At 41.5% G+C, this 18342-nt stretch overlaps 2 protein-coding genes across 3 annotated transcripts; both read right to left on the bottom strand.

Moving 5' to 3' along the window:
• Positions 1 to 1792: 1792 nt before the first annotated feature.
• Positions 1793 to 10651, bottom strand: bmi1a (bmi1 polycomb ring finger oncogene 1a). 2 transcript variants are annotated; one of them, XM_030756529.1, is made up of 10 exons: positions 10298 to 10651; positions 6664 to 6799; positions 6344 to 6440; positions 5872 to 5927; positions 5160 to 5207; positions 4886 to 4994; positions 4364 to 4403; positions 4015 to 4113; positions 3760 to 3840; positions 1793 to 2485 (listed from the first exon to the last, which is right to left on the bottom strand). In XM_030756529.1, exons 2-10 carry the CDS (start codon positions 6773 to 6775, stop codon positions 2102 to 2104), a joined length of 1026 nt encoding a protein of 341 aa, XP_030612389.1. In that variant the 5' UTR covers positions 6776 to 6799; positions 10298 to 10651; the 3' UTR covers positions 1793 to 2101. The 2 variants fall into 2 exon arrangements, with proteins under 2 accessions (XP_030612389.1, XP_030612390.1); XM_030756530.1 differs by having other exon boundaries at positions 1793 to 2464.
• A 1203-nt stretch (positions 10652 to 11854) lies between these two features.
• commd3 (COMM domain containing 3) lies at positions 11855 to 16111 on the bottom strand. The gene is made up of 8 exons (XM_030756531.1): positions 15920 to 16111; positions 14932 to 15043; positions 13708 to 13771; positions 13576 to 13610; positions 13034 to 13094; positions 12895 to 12951; positions 12738 to 12791; positions 11855 to 12066 (listed from the first exon to the last, which is right to left on the bottom strand). The coding sequence occupies exons 1-8, from the start codon at positions 16056 to 16058 to the stop codon at positions 12007 to 12009; spliced, it is 582 nt and encodes a 193-aa protein (XP_030612391.1). The 5' UTR covers positions 16059 to 16111; the 3' UTR covers positions 11855 to 12006.
• Between the last annotated feature and the right edge of the window lie 2231 nt (positions 16112 to 18342).

Below are 18342 nucleotides of genomic sequence, written 5' to 3'. Positions count from 1 at the left end.
TGGCCGAGTATAATATATCTTATATGATCCGATTTCTTTCTTTCTTTTTATCTTTTTAGTTTATTGCATGTGGTCGCGCAAATTTTACAGAGTTGGCAGAGTATTTGCATTTAGTTGCCTACATTTGAAATATTGGCAACCTTTCCCGAGAATTCATATTATTTTTTAAAACAAAAATGCAAGGTTCGGCGACGTTACTAAATAGTAATTAATTTTGTCTCAGGTCTTTTATGACCGAGTTAAGCGCAGAATAACGCATCACGCTGTGGAAATCCCAATACAAATATTTCGTTTTACGCCGCTGTCCTTAAAGGTCTTGCAGCTGTTTAACAAAGAAAATATGAAGCCTTCTGGACGTGTTCCTATTTCTATATCAGCATTTAATTTTGCCGTCTGTCCGATTTAATAGTACGGGGTTTGCATTTTTATTTTTATTATTTTTAATGTACTTTTGGTAATTCACCTTTGGTATTTACCTTTCGATTTGCATTTAACATTATTTTCGGGATATATATATATATATATATATATATATATATATATATATATATATATATATATATATATATATATATATATATGATTTTTGTGGAAAATCTTTAAAAAAAATTAAACACCCCCGTTTGATTTTTTTAAAAAATATTATGCATTACTATTGGATACAAAAAATAGCGTTATCTAAGACTATGAAATACCTCCAAATAAATAAATAAAATATAATAATAATGCAACAAAATATAAACTGTTAGCATGGAGAAAAAAAATCCTAAATGCTAAATTTTGCATTATTACATGGGTAATTAGATCTTTTGAATTCCCTTTTGATTAAATCCACTGCAGTAAAGTCTAATCAGGTTACTCGTTCGATAAATCAAAAGTGGGCCTAAACGAATAAACGGCTTTTATCTATTAATTGAACGTATTCAGAAACATTTGATCACCAGCCAGACCTCCTCATCCTCATCGTTCGGAGCCTGCCTCCTTAACTGAGTGATCTACTTTAAATTCCGCTGACTCAGATTGACATCTGGCGCTTTGTCTTGCCTGTTCATTCCGATTTTGTTCGTATTAAACCCAAACTGACCGATGATGGTCCAAAAACGAGGAGAAAAGTCGTGACTCGTTCAGTAAGTGTAAAATGTTTTATTTAGATGTTTTATACTGTGCAACAGTAACAATACAATAAGTTGTCCTTACAATCGAGCGATACAAATACAGAAAACAGAGACATCAAAACATCCGTCATTGAGCATGAAATGAAGCTGAGTAGGAGCCCAAGTCATTCCCACGGGGACAAAAGGGGGAATAAGAGAATATTATCGCCGCTGATTAAATATGCTTTCGTTTCTATTTACACACGGATTCTCTAAAACGGAGCGTTAAACACGTGGAGGACGAGCAATCCGATTCCACTGCAGCTACAGGAAACTATGTTTTCCAGTAAAAGGCAAAGTAAAGGTGATTCTTCTTCCGTAGGGTTTTCCCTACAGCCCTATACAAACTTTTTTTTTCCTTCTTTCATTGGAACAATGGGTGCCTGAACACTTCTGAGAATAAAAAAAAAAAGTCAAAATTACACTCGTGGGGCAAACAAGCGAATCTTCTCTGAAAAAAGGAAAGTGGCGTTACCATGATCATGCATGTTTAAACCGAGTCTCAAAGTTTCCCCACACGCACATGAAATAATCATGATAAACACGGTTTAATTTGAAAGACGTAAAACAGAACATAAGTGTCACCTTCAGTCACTTCTGGAAAATAAAGATGCAGCTTTAAAAGCGGCGGGGGGGGGGGGGGGGGGGGGGGGGGCATATATGTTTGTCCATCTCCATCCTTCCAAACTCCCCCCTCTCCCCCAACATCTCCGTTTTCTTATTAAAATTCCCAAGCCATCTTTCTTTGTTCCTTTTATTTTGAAATGTCTCCGATTCCACTACGTTTAAACTTACAAATGATGCCATAATATTGAGAACAACAAATGGAGAGAGAGAAAGAGAGAACATTTGTCTACACAATGGAACTACGTTGGCATGAAAACAGTAATAGCTGAGCGGGTGTCTGGCGTTGGCTGGTCCGGTCCGGCACGGCACGGAGCCCCGCGTCATCCGGATGAAGTCGACGAGCCGTTCAGAGAAACCTTCCGAGGTTTGCCGCCGCTGCCGCCGCAGAACTGGGTGAAAGGTCGGCCGGGGCTCGGAGCTGTGGCGGTGGAAGTTCCGTTGACGTTGTTATTGTTGTTGTTGCCGTGTGAGTGCTGTGGGTGCGGGGACTGCGCAGGTGTGCCGGGGCTCGGCAGAGACGAGGACGTGGACGGAGCCCCGGCTGGACTCCCGGCTTTGTCGCTGGCTGAGTCGCTCTCCGGACCGGATCTGCTCGCGCTGTTCTGCCCTTCCTGCTGCGAGTGGCCAACCTTCATCTTCTTACAGTTGGGTCGGACTCTGTACTTCAGCGGCAACGGGCCGTTCTGCAGAGGGGCAAAAAAAATCTACTTACTAAATTAACCCTGAAGTGAAGGAGCGGGGTCGTGTAACATAACCCCTGCAGCAGGCTGTATTTATTTGTGTCATTGTGGCTTTTTTTTAAGGATCGTGGGAAAGTGTGTGGAGTCATTTAATTTTTAAATATCATACGCTTTGATTCTCCATTTCTAATCACTACGTTGTAATGTTCTGCAGGGAACCACAACAGAACTAGAACAAGATCCAGAGACTTCCTGGAGTACCTGCAGTTTGACAACCAGACCAGAAAGAACGGCCAATGGACTAACTTGCTGCTTTCAAGGATATTTGGACAATATTTGTAGCCCAGTTATCCAAATACTGCATCCATAGTACTGATCTGTGTATGTATGAAGAGTTTGTAGTTGAAAGGCCACATATGGTATAAAGATCTGGTGCACTCCCCGTTTTTTTTTTTGTTTTTTTTTTGCATAAAAAGGATGGAAAACCATAACTAGTTACATTAAAACATTGTAGAATGTTCGTGACATTGTGTAGTAAACACAAATGGAGCCATTTAAATATATTTATGTACATAAAAGGATCATAAACGACCCCCATTGGCCACTATAGTGAGGATTAAAGGGGGTAACATAAAAACAAAATATATTCAACATGCATATTATTTCAGGTTGAATACAAAAACATGATACCAAGTGGCTTTTGTCCAAACAAATTCGAATAATAAGCCTTTCCAAACTGACTGAGTGGAAATGCACATGTTGATTTTTACCAGATGTTAAAGGTGAGTTTCAGAATGTCCTAAATACCCTCTGACGGCTGAATGAAGCAGGTCTCCAAATTTTCTTAGGAAATAACAAGAATCAAATGCATCAGAGATTAGCCACTCTGTATGCACCATCTGTTTTTTTTAATTATTATTTGAAATTTTGGTATCTATTATGACTTGAATGAACCATCTTCCTCCAACAGTCTCCCATTAGTATATTTAGCGTTATAAATAACTAAAGTAATGCTGGCAAAAAACAACAGAAAATTTAAGAAGATCAGCAATTAAAATGCAAGAATCTTCCATTTATATCGTGAGGTTAAAAAGTGACTAATTTTGTTAACAATAAGTTTATTTTGAAAAACAAATTGCATTTAAATACATTAACTAAAACAAAGGGAGGTAATTATATTTGACAAATTAAATATAAATAAAATAATTTAATACACTGCAATTAAAGGGCAATAAATTTGTATTAAGATAAAAGAAGTTAACATATTTTGCCTAAAAATGTGCCAAAACACTTCTTACCCTTCTCCAAGTATAGATATATGCTATATCCATTAGCGTGTAGTAATCTTTCAGAGGCTCATCTTCATACATGACTTCAACCTTAAGAGAAAAAAAAAGTCTTTTTTTTTTTTTAAACAAAAATATTTTCTCAGAGGAAATCAGTTAATATGTGCATCAAAAGCAAATGTAATTCCCAGTTGTTTCAGATACATTTATATTGAGCATCCCTAAAAAACAATAACACAAAAAATAAATAAATACAGAGAAAGAGACCTGGTAGGTGTTTGGGATGTCCATTTTGCTGCGCAGAAACTTCCTCAGATGCATGACTGTCATGGCTGCTGGACACTGCAGGTACCTCTTATTAGCCACCTGCAGATCAAATGAAGTGTAACAAAAAAAAAAAAATCATACATATACATGTGAAGATTAAAATATTTATGCACAGTGACTAGAATCTACAGGCAGGCTGGTCCACCTTAAAACAACGTAGGTGTTTACCACTGGAGGGAAAAATCAATGTTTGGCAACACAGATGTCAGATTATTGACTTATTCAAAGGCTGTTTCATTCTTAAATTGTAAACAGTGTAAAATAAAAAAAAAAAATTGACAAACAATACCTGATCTTTCGACTGTTTGTCTTCCACTGCTCCTCCTAGTCTGTGCGGCATAAACAGAGGGGAAAACATTAACTTTCCAGCTCTCTCATATCATCATGTGCCAAAACTAAAACAAAGAATTATCAATAAAATTCAAAATTTGAAAGTTTATTTAAAAAAAAATTTTTTTTAAGTGCTATGCTGCGTGTGGTATTTCAGATTTGGTGTCTTTTTTTTTTTTTTTTTTTGTGAGGTATTACTGCGTAGCAAATATTTTTAGGCAAATTGCAAATATTAAGTCAAATAAAAATGCTGAATGGGAGGTAAAATTTACACACAATTAAATGTGAGTAATGGACAAAAGCCACTTGAATACAAAAACTGAGTCAGTTAGGCTGGATTTGATCACCCTAATGAATCATCTTGATGAGACAAATAATATCTGCTAGAGCAATATTTGTAAGCATTGCATAAAGTGACTGTATCTATTAAAAATAAACCTCTAAAAATATTGGACAATATTTTTTTTAAATGCAAGCCTACCTGCTTTGATCAAAGAACTCTATAGAGAGGCTGATGATCTCGTCGTCTGTGATAATTCTTTTGTCCTCGTCTGCCACCTCACCACGATCCTCATTTGTTCCATTAGACGCTGTAGAAAAACACACACACACACACACACACACACACACACACACACACACACACACACACACAGATGTGAGGCTGGTGCGTATGTTTCATTTACAGCTCAGCAGACTCGCTGACATGTAAAATATTTTGTCAAAAGAAAACGAAGTTTTGCTTTCTGACTCACCATCTACAGGGTGCTCTGCATAAAAGTCTCTTCTCCTCTTCATTTCATCTGAACACATTCAGAAAGGTAAGTTACTACTGAGCTGTTCACTTTCATTTCCCACAAATACCTTATTTCGAGAACAGCGAGTGTGCACAAAGTTCACACTGCTCTCATATTCTGATTTGCAGGATTAATCTGAACATATTTGTCAAAACACAAGATAATTTGCATCAAAACAGTGGCACAGATGTGAACTTTGATGGAAAATAGTGATTTTATTTTGCAGATTGGGTAAAATAACGGATTATTTACACACAGCAGAAATAGCCTTAAAAGCCTGGCATGCGGTCCACTGCCAGTGTCTCCCAGCTTTCTATCTTACAGATGAGTAATATGAGACACGGCACTGAAAACTGTTTTTCATAAACCTTTCTGAGAGCTTTTTAAATCGATGTATGGTGCTCAAAGTAAGAAAAACAACCCAATTTGATGACCACAGCCCTCAATGTCATCTCAGTTCAACACAGCACTGTGCTTTACAAATTCAAAACAAATCATCATCAAGGTTTTAAATGCAAACGTTTCCACGACACCATGGATTCGTATGCAAATGCAATTGCATGCACTCATTTGCAGAGGCAGCACGGTTCTGCTGAACAACCTTCTACTGGCATGTGTGCAAAAGTCAGATTGAACAGTTAAAAATGCAGTTTGACCGTCGTGCACTTACTTTTGAAGAGACCAGGCACCAGTTTGTACACAATGTCCTGTAAAGTTTTGTCAGACCTATGGGGAAGAAGAGAAGCATTCAAACCCAGTTCTTATCTGAAAGAAAAGAGCAATACCTAGTACTCAAGGCTGTGGAAACCTCAAACATTATGCACATTGTCCCTGTGTCTACATATGTTTCTTATGTCTGAATAGTTAAATGAGTGGCTGATGCAGCTGTACAATGGGAAACCCACAAAGGGAAGGAAGCAGAAAATAAAGAATGTGGTAGCTTAAGACTGCAGAGGCATGAAAGTTCTTTGATTAGAAAGAACATTTAAAAAAAAAACCATAATTAAGTGAATAAATACAAGCCATCGTGAGACAATAACAGATTTTGTTACTGCATTAAACTATTATAACCACGTTTATAGGGACCCAAAAAAATTAAAAACAGCAAGGGAGACAGCTGAGACTGTAAGCAGAGTTCTCACCTAATGTTGAGCAGCGGTTTGGTTTTATGCACTTGTACATCACAGATGGGACAGTATTTGCTGGTTTCCAGATAGCGCACAATGCACATCTTGCAGACTGCAAAACACAGGGAAAAAAAAGAAGAAGAAGAACCTGTTAATATCTGATGGCTCTGAAAGCACTTCCTGAACAGACAGATGTAGTTTAAGTACTGCTGCAAGGAATCTATTTTGCAGCATTTAAAAAAAAAAAAAAAGTAAAAAAGAAAGAAAGAAAATATTTCATATTTAGCACCTCCAAGTGATATGAACCCACTAAAAAAAATACATAAAGAACTCACATGAATGAAGACATTCGATGATGGTGGTTGCGTCTATGAAGTATCCTCCACACAGGACGCACATGAGGTGAGGGTTGAGCTCTGTAATCTTTATCCTAGTCGTCCGATGCATGTTGAGAGGAAGGATCAACAATCCCTGCGTGCAAAAGAGGGTAAAGTCAAACAAAGCATGCACGACTGCAGAGCGTAATCCATTTGGATGTGGCCGCTGTTTGCTTGACTGTGTCAACGCAACATCATCTTTTATGCTGACCCAAAAATAAGCAGATGGAAAGGTACTCGGTGCTAGATTGATAGGCAGCAGCGAAGTGCAGTGAATAATCATAAATCACTCACTGCCACTGAGATCGATGGAGCTGTGCGCGCCCTTCCTTCGCTTCATCTTAAATCAGCATCTTTATTCACGTCACAGCAGCGGCCATAGTCGAGCTTTCTGGGATTCAAATATGAGGCATGGCACGGGAATATTTAGGTGTCGTAACTTCATATTTGCACGCACTCTTGGAATTCGGACGTTTTAATCTAAGCGAGTTTGAAATGGTTTTAAATAAGAGCGCAAATGTGGAAAAATTAAAACCTATGAGACACAATCTGAAAATTAGATCCATCAAGCACCAAAACCTCATCTTCAGTTGATAAATCATTCATTAGATTACCATATTCGGTAGGAAACGGGGCATTTTGTTAATATTAGTGGGCTAATATCGGGTTCTGGCGCACCGTGGTGACTGGGTGAAAGAGGGACAATACGAGGTACCCACTTACTGCGTCAGGTGTGCCACACAGGCTACGGGGAAACCTGAGCGTTTCTATGGCAACCCCTTTGCTTTTTAGCCCACATGGCTCGTCGCCAGTGACCAGAACAAGACAGGATGTCTCACCAAAACAACAACACGGCCAGTCCTGCCGGTGTGCAGAGCGGGAATGAAGAGGGACCGAGACTCTGAGTCCCTCCGTGCACACACACGCAGCCGCTGGACTGCCAGGCTGCCGACAGCACGGCTGCCATTTTGTGGAGGAAAAAAAAAAAAAAAAGCTTGTATCGGTTCAACGGGCTGCGGGGTTTCCTTCTAAAAGGGGGGCAAATAAAGCCCACACCCGACGTGTTTACAAGAGCTTCGCGTATCTATCCACACAGAGGAGTGGACGTGTCCCACCGGGGGACAGATCTCTGTTTTATACCGTCTTTTTCACAGCGTGTGCGCGAACATCAACACCGCGTAGCACCAACATGGCCAGACGGCAGCGACTGCGCTGAAGTTGAGGCGCACACTGGGTCATGAGATACTATTTATTCTGCGCCATTTTCAATTCAGGCATCACACAATCCGTTTATTAAACACAAATGTAGCGTTTCACTTTGCTGAGGGGGACAACAAAAGCGCCAGCGGGAAAGTAAGTCACCCGCTGCTAAGTTGAGTTTATTCAAGTAGTTACGAGCCAGCAGACAAATTCACATTGAGAGGCAGGGAAATAATAATCTTAACAGTTTATCATCTCTGCGCACATTTTAAAAAGTTGGACTTATAACAATTATGGCAGCTGGGTGCTGTCATTTGAAGATTTTTTTTTTTTTTTTATTATGGCAATCGTTAAAAGTCTATCGGGGGTAAAGACTGAACAAGAGCGGGTGACCCTCTTTAAACGCTGGATGAAAGCCAGTCTGTCCAGCTCGGAACCCACACTGTTACTTTATGGAGCTACGGTCGGCACCGTGCCCGAGTCCCGGCTGCTTTCAATGCTCCAACCGACCTCTCCTGGCCGCCTCTGAACAGACCACTGCGGGCAAGTTTGGACAGCAAATCTGTTCAAAAGGATGCCTCACACTTGGATAATGATGGATAATGTCCTCATATATGCAGGGAGCCTGTTGCGCCATTAATCGATTGACTGGTGTTTGGACAACTGCTCTCCCCCTCTGCCCGTGGCTGAGCTGCCTGCTCACTTTATAAGACTTCAAGTCAAGTCACCCAGAAATCCAAATAAAGTTAAAAAAAAATTTTTTTTAAAAGAGAGAAAAGAATTAACTTTGGGAACGAATATTGCTGAATGCAAACAATCAAACAACACAGTCTAGGCTCAGGTAGGAATACGCTGAACGCAGAGGTTGTGCACAACACAGGCTCCCTTCTTTTTAAAACTGAAAATGTGGCTTAATCGTGGAGTTGATGTTGAAAGCACGCCATCAATTATTTCTCCACAACTAGTAAATCTTTGATTCTTTCAAAACCAGCCAGGTTAAATGAGAGATTTCCATCGGTTGTTGAAGTGACCCATAAAAGTCATGCTAACCTCATTTATTCCCAGACGAAACCAGTTCCTCTTGTAAAGCGTTCCCTTACATGTAGATCAACGGCAGCTGGAAATAACCCAATTAAAACCGAGATGGGGAAAAAAAAAGAAGAAGAAGAAAAAACACCTCACAGTCCCACATCAACCACTGTGAGTTCATTTAGAAAACCGTGGCTCCTGATTCCTAACTGATCACATGAGTGAAATCTGTCAAAGGAATCACTCGTATTCTGTGTAGATGGCTCCCTACTCCGTGCAAACCCTCCAGTCTGTTAGGCTACATGATCGCTGCTTTTCCACACACACATGTGAGCCTGTCAACCTGCAAAAACCAAGCGGGGGGAAACTGATTCATTTAACCCATTAACAGCACACAAGGTCCCCACCAGCGTTCATGGGTAAAAATTATCATTTTTCCCCCCTCTACAGAGGAAACACAAGCTCGCGTCTATCAACAGACTGGGAACTACAGTGTGCGCCAACACACAACCCGTATAAAGGTGAGAATTACGGCAATCCATAATGAGCTTTTAATTGACAGACAAACAGTCCGTGTTGGTTACAGCTTATGTGAATTTGATTGGAATTACCACTGCTTCAGACTGCCTGGTGAGGCACAGCCACTCCTTTGTATTCGCCAATTTTTTTTTCTTAATTTTTTCTTTAAAAATTAACCATCCTTCTCAATCAAGATCGTCACAAACCAAAACATAAACAGCCACTGCGTGTGTTTAACGATGATCCAGTGGTTACCAAGCAGCCGTCATGAAACATTTATGCTCGCTTGAAACGGTTTGCCTCCTTGGCACGTTCGTGGGAGCAATCCAAGTTAAGTTAATAAATCCAACATCCGGTCGTATTCCCCAAAAACCAACATGCCACCTAATTCCCAGCACCCCAAAGATCCAAACTCTATAAAATGAAGGCGCTGTGTGGAAACAGGAGCGCACAAGGACCGTCTGAAGCACTTGCTGCTCCTCACATCGCAGCCAACCCAGCCTGGTTCGCCTGAGGTCTTCCACTTTACATAAATCCAAACGACGCAATGCAAGTCCAAACCGTGACCAACTTATACAGACACGTAACTGAACAATAGATAAAGCAGGAACGAGTGTGCGCGACTCTTAATTGGCGTTTATAGCCGAGCGGGGAACATCTTTTGCAAAACAAGAAAAAAAAAAAGTGGTGCGCAGACCCACACGGAGCTCCACGTCGGTGATCGCTGCAGCCACCGTTGAAAGCTCCACATCCACCGCTGGACGTAGAAAAAAACACAAAGACAAAAAGCCCAAACCTCGCCTCCTACTCCTGTTAGTTAGAGACGATATCGAAGGAGACGTACCTGAAGGCTCGGCTGGGAATCGGTGGGTATTGAGGCGAATAGACAATGAAAGTTGGGAGGCGATCAGCAGAAAATGAATAGGAGTAGAGCCGCCATCTTGAAGCAGGCTGCAGACGCTGTCAGTGGCGGAGAGCGCACGGCGGACTGGAGCGCATTTCAGATGTGCGAATAAAAACTCCCCGTTTCCTCGGCGATTGCGCGGCGTGTGCGTATCCGATGGCCGCCTTCAAAAGATCCCGGTCCTTCGGCTTCGGCTCGGAAAGGTTCCCACTTCGGCACCGATAACTTTGCCTCCAAAATATCCGCTTCGCCCCCAGTAAAATGCAGCAGTGTGTGTGTGCTCTGTGGAAACTGACACCGTCCCCAAAATGGCTTGTAGTTCGACCGCCCCGCTCTGGTCACGTGGTCTGGTTGCTTAAGGGTGCCTAGAAATTACTGTCGGTGTATGCTGTTTCTTGTAATCTACGTATGTGCAAAGTGACTAAGACTAAAAAACCCACATATATGTACGTATGGGCGTGTTTTTAACAAATAATATACAAATAAATATTTTGAAAATCTCAGCTGTCTGTGCCTTTTTTTTTTATCTAAAACGACACAGAGCAGCTGCGAAGGGCTCTCAAAAATTATTGCTGATCTATTTTGGTCTTTTCAAAAAGTGTGACGCACGATTTAAAATAACACACGGTGCACATCCATGCAGCTTGGTCCGCTTTTCAGCACAACAAACCTTAATATGTACTGATACGTATCCAAAAATAATGGCACTATGGTTGGAGGACGTAGCTTTAGAAAGTAGGCTATTGGTCTGCCCTCCTCTCTCTGATGTCAAAAATAACAGCAGCACACGCGCTAAGCGCAAGTTCGTGTCGTTTTGGCCATCAAATGAGTCAGTTCTTTCACGGTGACACGGAGGCTATTCAGGCACCAAGTGGCTGCCTTATTAATCTCTCCTGATCGTTGCTTTGAAGACCCACGCACTTGGTGAAAATACGCCAATATGACAAATGGCCCTGGTGTCAAACCTTTGTCACAGCCTGTCCTGACATCTGCAAAAAAAAAAAAAAGAAAAGAAAAAAAAAACGCCACAACTTCCACTTGATGAATTGGAGCCTTTATCCTTCGGCGGGAGCCGCTGAAAACGAAGGCATCTCGGATGTTTATGGAATCCGAGCCGCCGTGCTGCTTCAGCTGAGGAGCTTTGAACTTTTCAGCCGAGGTGGACGCAGGAAGCGCAGGGAGTTTTTTGAGGGAATGGACCGAAATTCTTATGGAGCAAGAAGAAGCCGTAGATCTCTGATCATAGTCTTTTAAAAATAGACTCCTCCAGAAAAGGCTGGGCTGAAACTCTTGTGGCAACAAATGCTTCAGGAAAAAAGAAATGTATATGTATATGCTGCTGTCATGAAACTATGGCAAAAATCCTGCTGAGGTTGTTTAAACAACGCGAGGATATAGTTCCTCTACTGTCCACATATCCAAACTAAACGTTTATTAAAATACTTTTCCTCTAAAAGGGGAAATTCTTGGAGACACTGAACATACCAAACAGTGAAATGACTCAAAGAACAAAGGAGTATTTATTTTTCTTTTAAACACACTTGTTGGATGAACAATTCTCAAATATGACACGTCAGTCGCAGGTATAAAAGAAGCTGTAAAGAGATGAACAAATGACGCTGGAAGCGAGGAAACTGGAGACCATGCCATCACATCTGACTGGCTTTCTCCACGCTTTTGGCAGCGTCTTTCAGCTTCCCCACCAAATCCTGAAAGCAAGCAAACACAGATCAGTATTTTTTTCAGTAGGAATAAAAAGCCAGTAAAATAAGAATAGCTATAAAAATCTCAATTATTAATGCATAATAATTAGACTAATTTAAGAATTTAGATTTAGGCTGATTAGACTGAAGACGACTGGGGAGTTGCATTCAGGTGCACTGAGATGATCTCAGCCCACGTTATTATTCATAGGTCAAACCTATGAATAAGAAGTAGAATCATCAAACAGCCACTGATATCAGCAGCTTTGTTTTTTTTTTAGAAAAGGCTCCGCTGATTTTTCCATGATGAGTGTAAAACATTTTTACCTTTTTTTTTTTTTTTTTTTTTTTTAATATGAAATCGGTTTCTGTCCGTTATTTTCTGTTTAAGGCTTGCTACAGTGAGTCTAAAACTATGGAATTATGCACTCGTGCGCCAATGAAAATCAGATTATCGTGAAGAAAAAAATATCGACTCCACAGACACAATGATAGAATTTCCCACATGGATTCTCTCTGAAAGATGCCCCCCTTCGAAAAGGAAAGCTACCTCAGAGCACTCAGTTCCGTGTTCGGACTGTTTACTTGTTTGTTTGTTTGTTTGTCTATGACTGCAGTGCGTAACGGCTCAGGTACTAAGTAACTGCAAAACAAGTGTCCACGCTGTTTTCCTCTACCTGTAGCTGCTCCACTGTGCAGCTAAAGTTGATGTCCTCTGAGGAGCCTTCATTCTAAAAATAAACAAACAAACAAACATGATTGTGTTACCCACTGAAACATACCAGACTTCATAAAAAAAAGCTGGAAAGCAGGAGATAAAGCTGCAGCTGTTACCTCAGTGTTCAATGATATCAAGTAGAAAGGCTCATTGACCTTGTCCACCTGTGCATTCTGTCAGAGAAACAACATTTTAGAATCATGCAACAAATTTGAGACAAACAGACAAAGAAAAAAAAAAGCATTTTGAATTCACCTTCATGTGGTACTGCAGGCGCCACGAAACGTCGTTAACGTGAGGCAGACGCCTTCCTATGCTACAAGAGAAAGACGAGAAAGACTGAGTCTTCGCTGCTTCTGTAAACTTAAGAAAATATGATTGTCTGCAATGAAATCCGTTTGCAGATATCCCGGCTCATTCACAAACAGCTGTTTGTTAGCACGTCATAAATCTGCATTTACATGACAGTTAATCACGCTGCAGAAAATCACGCTTCATTACTGAGTAGAGCAACAGCTTGTCTCCTCTTCCTCCCATATTAGCACATCCACTCCAAGTCTTTCAAAGAGTTGACCTCGAATATCCCGTTTTTCGTGTCAAATCATGTCGCTAATAACTGTGCAAATCTGAAAATGAGCCTTTACAAAAATAAATATAATACTTAATTAAAAATAAATAAACTCCGGGTAACGTCGGTATGACGACATCCCCAGAGAGCAAATTAAACACCTTAAAATAATATCGGTCTCACAAATCTCTTAAGCGCTGACAGCTCCAAACACGCAGCGCTGACTTACCTTGTTAAAAGACGCTCCAGATCTTTTTTATGTTTCTGGAAAAACCAGACAAGCCAAAATAAGCTGTGGGTAAGTGTGGCACAAAAGAAAATGCGTTCAAAAAATGCGTCGTGGTTTGAAATGTAGGCATACCTGATAGGCGCTATAGAAGATTTCTATCCGCTCTGCGCTGAATGTGAGCTCTTCAAGGCTGGAACTGAAAGGAGAAAACACTTTACCACGCAACTGATTCACAGACAGGAATTCCCCTTACACAGCTTTATATAAAACAGTAGGAGGTTCATATGGAGATTCCAGTATTCCATGCATTCCCTTCTTTATCCAAAAGCAGAGCTTCAGGGAACAATTGCTTTACTCCTGCTTGTGGCACAGGTTCAGTCAGCAGAGACTTTGAAAACCGACTTGCGTGCAGTTACACTGTGGACGAGGAATGCGCAAAAACACTTACCTAGAAGCCTAAAGCGTTTTATAGATTTAAACTGAGTCTTGTTTGTTCCTCACATACACACGGTTCATCCCTACATCTTGAACATCCAACACCACTGGGATCAGGAAAGAAAATCTTACCATCTTTAATAAAAAAATAAAAGAAATACTGAAAAAATGTAAAATTCTAAGGGCAGCTATGAGAAACTCACTAGATATACAAATAATACAACCGATCAACGTAAAATGTAAGTGCAGCAAATCCATGTGCATCCATTTGCTGCAGGCAAGATGACTTTAATGGCAATTTAAAGATCCTTCATAATTCCTCCAAGCTAACAATTACTAAGCCGCAGAACAGGTGCTGCTACACAAACACAACATCCCATCACCTCATTCAGATCTGGGACACACGGGGCGCATACCCAGAACTCAACCGATGGTTTACTAAACCTGTGATTCACTTTGCCCTGCAGTAATTAGATATAAAGAAAAAAAAAATCACACGCTTAATTGCAAGATGCAGTGTTGGAGGGTTTAATAATCTCTTTAGGGAGGGATTCGGTGGCTCACATTACTGTGTCCTTGCATGTTGTCAGAAGCATGCAAACGGCGTGATTTTTGGTTCCGCGTGATGTAATGAACTGCGTATAAACAGCGCGCCACTTCCACTTCAGGCGCTTTGCGCGTCATTTATGGCTTTAAATGGTTAGGTTTAAGGTCAGGGTCATGCACGGCGGGATGTAAAAAAATGAATAAAGGAATAAATAATGGGCAGTAAGGCTACAGGATACAGCTGTATCATAATGACAGGCTGCCACGTGTGTTACAGGAGGAAGACTTCCGCAGGGGCAACAGATAAGATTGTTTGTGTCTAATTTATAACCACCAACCGCACACAAGATGCACAGTAAATCCTCTGTATGATACCTTATGGTGGACTTGTCTGCGTTTTGTTTGACCGCCTCCAGTATGAAGGTGGTCGCAGCCGTGTGGCTCTGCTTCAGCAGGATTTGGTCGACCTGTTTCAGCTCGGGCTGATCTGAAATGACAAAAAGACGGCATGAGGAAGAGGAGGACGTCACCCTGCATTACAGCATTCTTACTCGGCGGAACAGACGTGTTGATTGGTGTACATGTGATGTAGGCTTTCCGATCCATACTTTGCTTCTCCAGACTGACGTGCAGAATGGAAATCATTGATGATTTGCATGTGAATGGGACCCCCCTCGGCTGCATCAGCCGGGGGTCCTTTGTTTGTTTGTCTAGTGAGCACTTCACTTTCTAAATAATTCCGCCGTAAAAACGAGTTTGGATGCTGCAGAGGTTGGACAACACATGGTCTGTAAAAACAACCGAAGCAGCTATGATTAAAAAAAAATAAATAAATCGGAGCATACAGTGGGCAAAGACTGCTGTCATTTTGCATAATTCATATTTAAAAGACAAATTCAAGCCGATCAACAACATCAGTATGCAGAGCGCTTGGCTGGTCTGCTGAGAGCGATTACAGCGAACCATCGGACGCGTATCTAAGATCAGATCTGATGAATAGTGTCTAAAATAGCCAACGTAGTCTTTCTAATATGCTGAGTAGACTTGATGCCAGTTTAAATGACAAAAGGCATCCCGATTGGCCGTGTGTGATTGTGTGACTGCTGCTGAATGCAAAGCAGGCAGCTCGAAAAGACTATCGCTTTAACGCAGCTGATGGGCGGCTGTCGCCTAGCTCAGCCACTTGGCCTCATTAAAGATCTTAATATAAACGCTGGAATCCACCGCGTTAACTCGCAGCGCGCAGCAGAGCCGTAAAAATTCGTAAATATTGAGGCAGCTCCGCTGCACACTCACACCCGGAGGGAAACCGGAAGCAACCGCACAGACAAAAGCAGCGCCGCGTAGAGAGGCAACAGCTCACCGAGGACTGTAGGGTCGCCGTGAGAGGAAAGCAGACTCCGGAAAGACACGTCTACCAGCACCTGGAAGCTGCTATGGTCGAAGACGGACTGGTCTGCTAAAGACTGTAGCCCCTTCTGCACGGACTCAGACAACTCCATTTTGCAAAAGGGTGACCCACGACATCAGACCACGTGATGGATCAGCTGATGTAGAGTGTGGAGAAGCAGAGGGCTGCAAGAGCGAGGAGCTGGGGATATTACAGAGAGAAAGAGAGAGACAGACCCGGGGTCTGGCAAATGGACAGGAGACTACATCTTACTGCGGATCCCTGAGAAGACATCCAAGGGAGTGTTTTTTTTTTCCGCCCGAAGTTTGCTTCTCAGCGTTCTGAGTGATCACTGTTTTTTTTATCCTCAGAGCACTTCAAGCTGGGAAAAAAAGGTGTTTCCAAAGTGGGATTAAATGCCTCTCCAAGAACCTCCACTTAACATAAAACTGAAATATGTGAAGTTTTCTGCTATGTCTGCATTATGCAACACAATGATAGAAATAAAAACATCTAATTAACATGTGTGACCCCCCCTCCCACCCCCACCTCCCAGCTTTTCCATTGTCGGTACCATGGATAAGTTTAACAGCTGTTGCCATGCAGTTTTATTTAGATTTATACCCTATATCCAGTATAATCACCCCACGGCTTGTTGCTGACTGCGAGATTTATGCGTTACAGTTGTCCCTGGTATTACCGAGACCTCTAAGTATTCACACATACCTCTCCTTAAGCAATATTATCCACGAGGGTTTAACATTGATCACACTGATACTGGGATGTTTGGTTTAAGAGTTGCTGCCTATCAGTATTGCTCAATTCTTCAGCCAGGGATACACTATAAGGGGCAGGTACGTTTCATTAAGTTACGTTCCAGAAAGATAAATACAAAATAAATCAATCAATCAAAATGCCCAATACATACTTATTTATTTTATTCTCCTGTTCAACACTAGCTGCTCCATTACAGTTACAGTTCATGCAGCTCTGACGCAGATATTTTGTATGCCTCTGCTGTGCAGTCCAGACATCAAAGTGAAGACATTCCCAGTCCTTCTTCATCATAACTCTGTATGTATTGTTTTGCTATATTTCTACACAGTGCCTAACCCTTTAATTGAGAACGTGACACCAGCATAAGGTTATGCCCCTATCATCCACCCTATGAAATCTAGACATACCAGGATGAGCAGATGTGATCATGGGTGATTGATTAAGGTGTGGACCGTGTAAAAGATACTCCGGCAATGAGCGTCATTTGCAAAGAATTGCATATCCAGATTTACCTCACTAATTATCGCTATATCACAGAGGATATACTGAAATCTTTTGCTAACTCATTCAAAAATTTCCAGGAACTTCTATCTTCTACGTAACGTCACAGTTGTCTAAAGCAACCATCTGATTTGCTCAGGTGAGTTCCCATGATAATTCTAATGTACAGGTCCAGATAAGACGAAATGTACGCGTTTGAGACGTGCACGGACATCTTCACCCTTTGAGCTGGTGTGTGTTTTTGTAGTTATTCTGCACAGATCATATATATATATATATATATTTATTTATGACGTGTGACCGACGTTTTTTTGTGTGTGTCGGAAACTACCTCGCCAGAGTCTCGAGGCAGTCATGAGGTCATCTGTAAATAGGTCACTTTTAAATTTTCATTACGCAGGCTTGCGTATGTTTAATCGCTGCATAACGCAGTTTATGACAAGTATAAATCTGGTAGGAAAGGAAATTCCCTTTTCCACACAGGAAGTAGAACTGCAGCCGAGCCCCACCACCACCACTGATTCAGCAAACACTTGACTCTGTATTGGCGACTATTTATTCTCATTTACCCCCCCTTCCCTTCTTCCCCCCTCCCCGCGCGCTTGTCTGTTTCTTCTTCATGAACTCATACACTTAAATATTTTTATGACTTCCAGCAGTAATTTAAAAGATATAAAATATATTTATAGTTTTCAATTGTTGCCCGCCGCTGTTTGCATAAATTACAACGCTAATTTTAGGCTGCATCACATCCCCTCAGTGAGCTCGTGGTCTGCCTGTCGTTGATTATCCAGGAATGCTCGGGACTGCAGTCTATTGCGCGGCCACACACGCTGCAGCTATCGGAGTGACCTCTGACTCCGCGCTTTGTCCAAAGTCCATTTTGGCTCCGGGTCGGGTTGTGAAATAGATTAGCATTCACTCACTCAGTGCTGTTGCGTTTTTCCTCCAAGACGCGTCTCTCCACTGCCACCTCGGCTTTCTTAATAGCTCTTATTCCAAGCCCCCGCCGCCCCCTTTCCTATCCGGCGTAAATCTGCGTCATGAGCCTGACGTCAACATATGTAATTCCACGTCACACATTGCGCGAGGCTCAATATTGTTGCACATTTGCTGCC

The sequence above is a fragment of the Archocentrus centrarchus genome, chromosome 20 (genome assembly GCF_007364275.1).
Source record: "Archocentrus centrarchus isolate MPI-CPG fArcCen1 chromosome 20, fArcCen1, whole genome shotgun sequence".
NCBI lineage: Eukaryota > Metazoa > Chordata > Actinopteri > Cichliformes > Cichlidae > Archocentrus > Archocentrus centrarchus.
Note: the sequence above shows the minus strand (reverse complement) of the source record. Positions and strands in the feature narration are given on the sequence as shown.

Bases quoted from the DNA above. Each gene is read 5' to 3' on its own strand.
- bmi1a (XM_030756529.1), bottom strand. From the start codon at position 6,775: ATGCATCGGACGACTAGGATAAAGATTACAGAGCTCAACCCTCACCTC. The intron at 6,441-6,663 runs GTGAGTTCTTTA...TGTGTTTTGCAG, and splicing joins CATCGAATGTCTTCATTCAT to TCTGCAAGATGTGCATTGTG. The intron at 3,841-4,014 runs GTCTCTTTCTCT...TTTTCTCTTAAG, and splicing joins ACATCCCAAACACCTACCAG to GTTGAAGTCATGTATGAAGA.
- commd3 (XM_030756531.1), bottom strand. From the start codon at position 16,058: ATGGAGTTGTCTGAGTCCGTGCAGAAGGGGCTACAGTCTTTAGCAGAC. The intron at 13,611-13,707 runs GTATGCCTACAT...TGGTTTTTCCAG, and splicing joins TCTTCTATAGCGCCTATCAG to AAACATAAAAAAGATCTGGA. The intron at 12,952-13,033 runs GTGAATTCAAAA...TTTCTCTGACAG, and splicing joins GCCTGCAGTACCACATGAAG to AATGCACAGGTGGACAAGGT.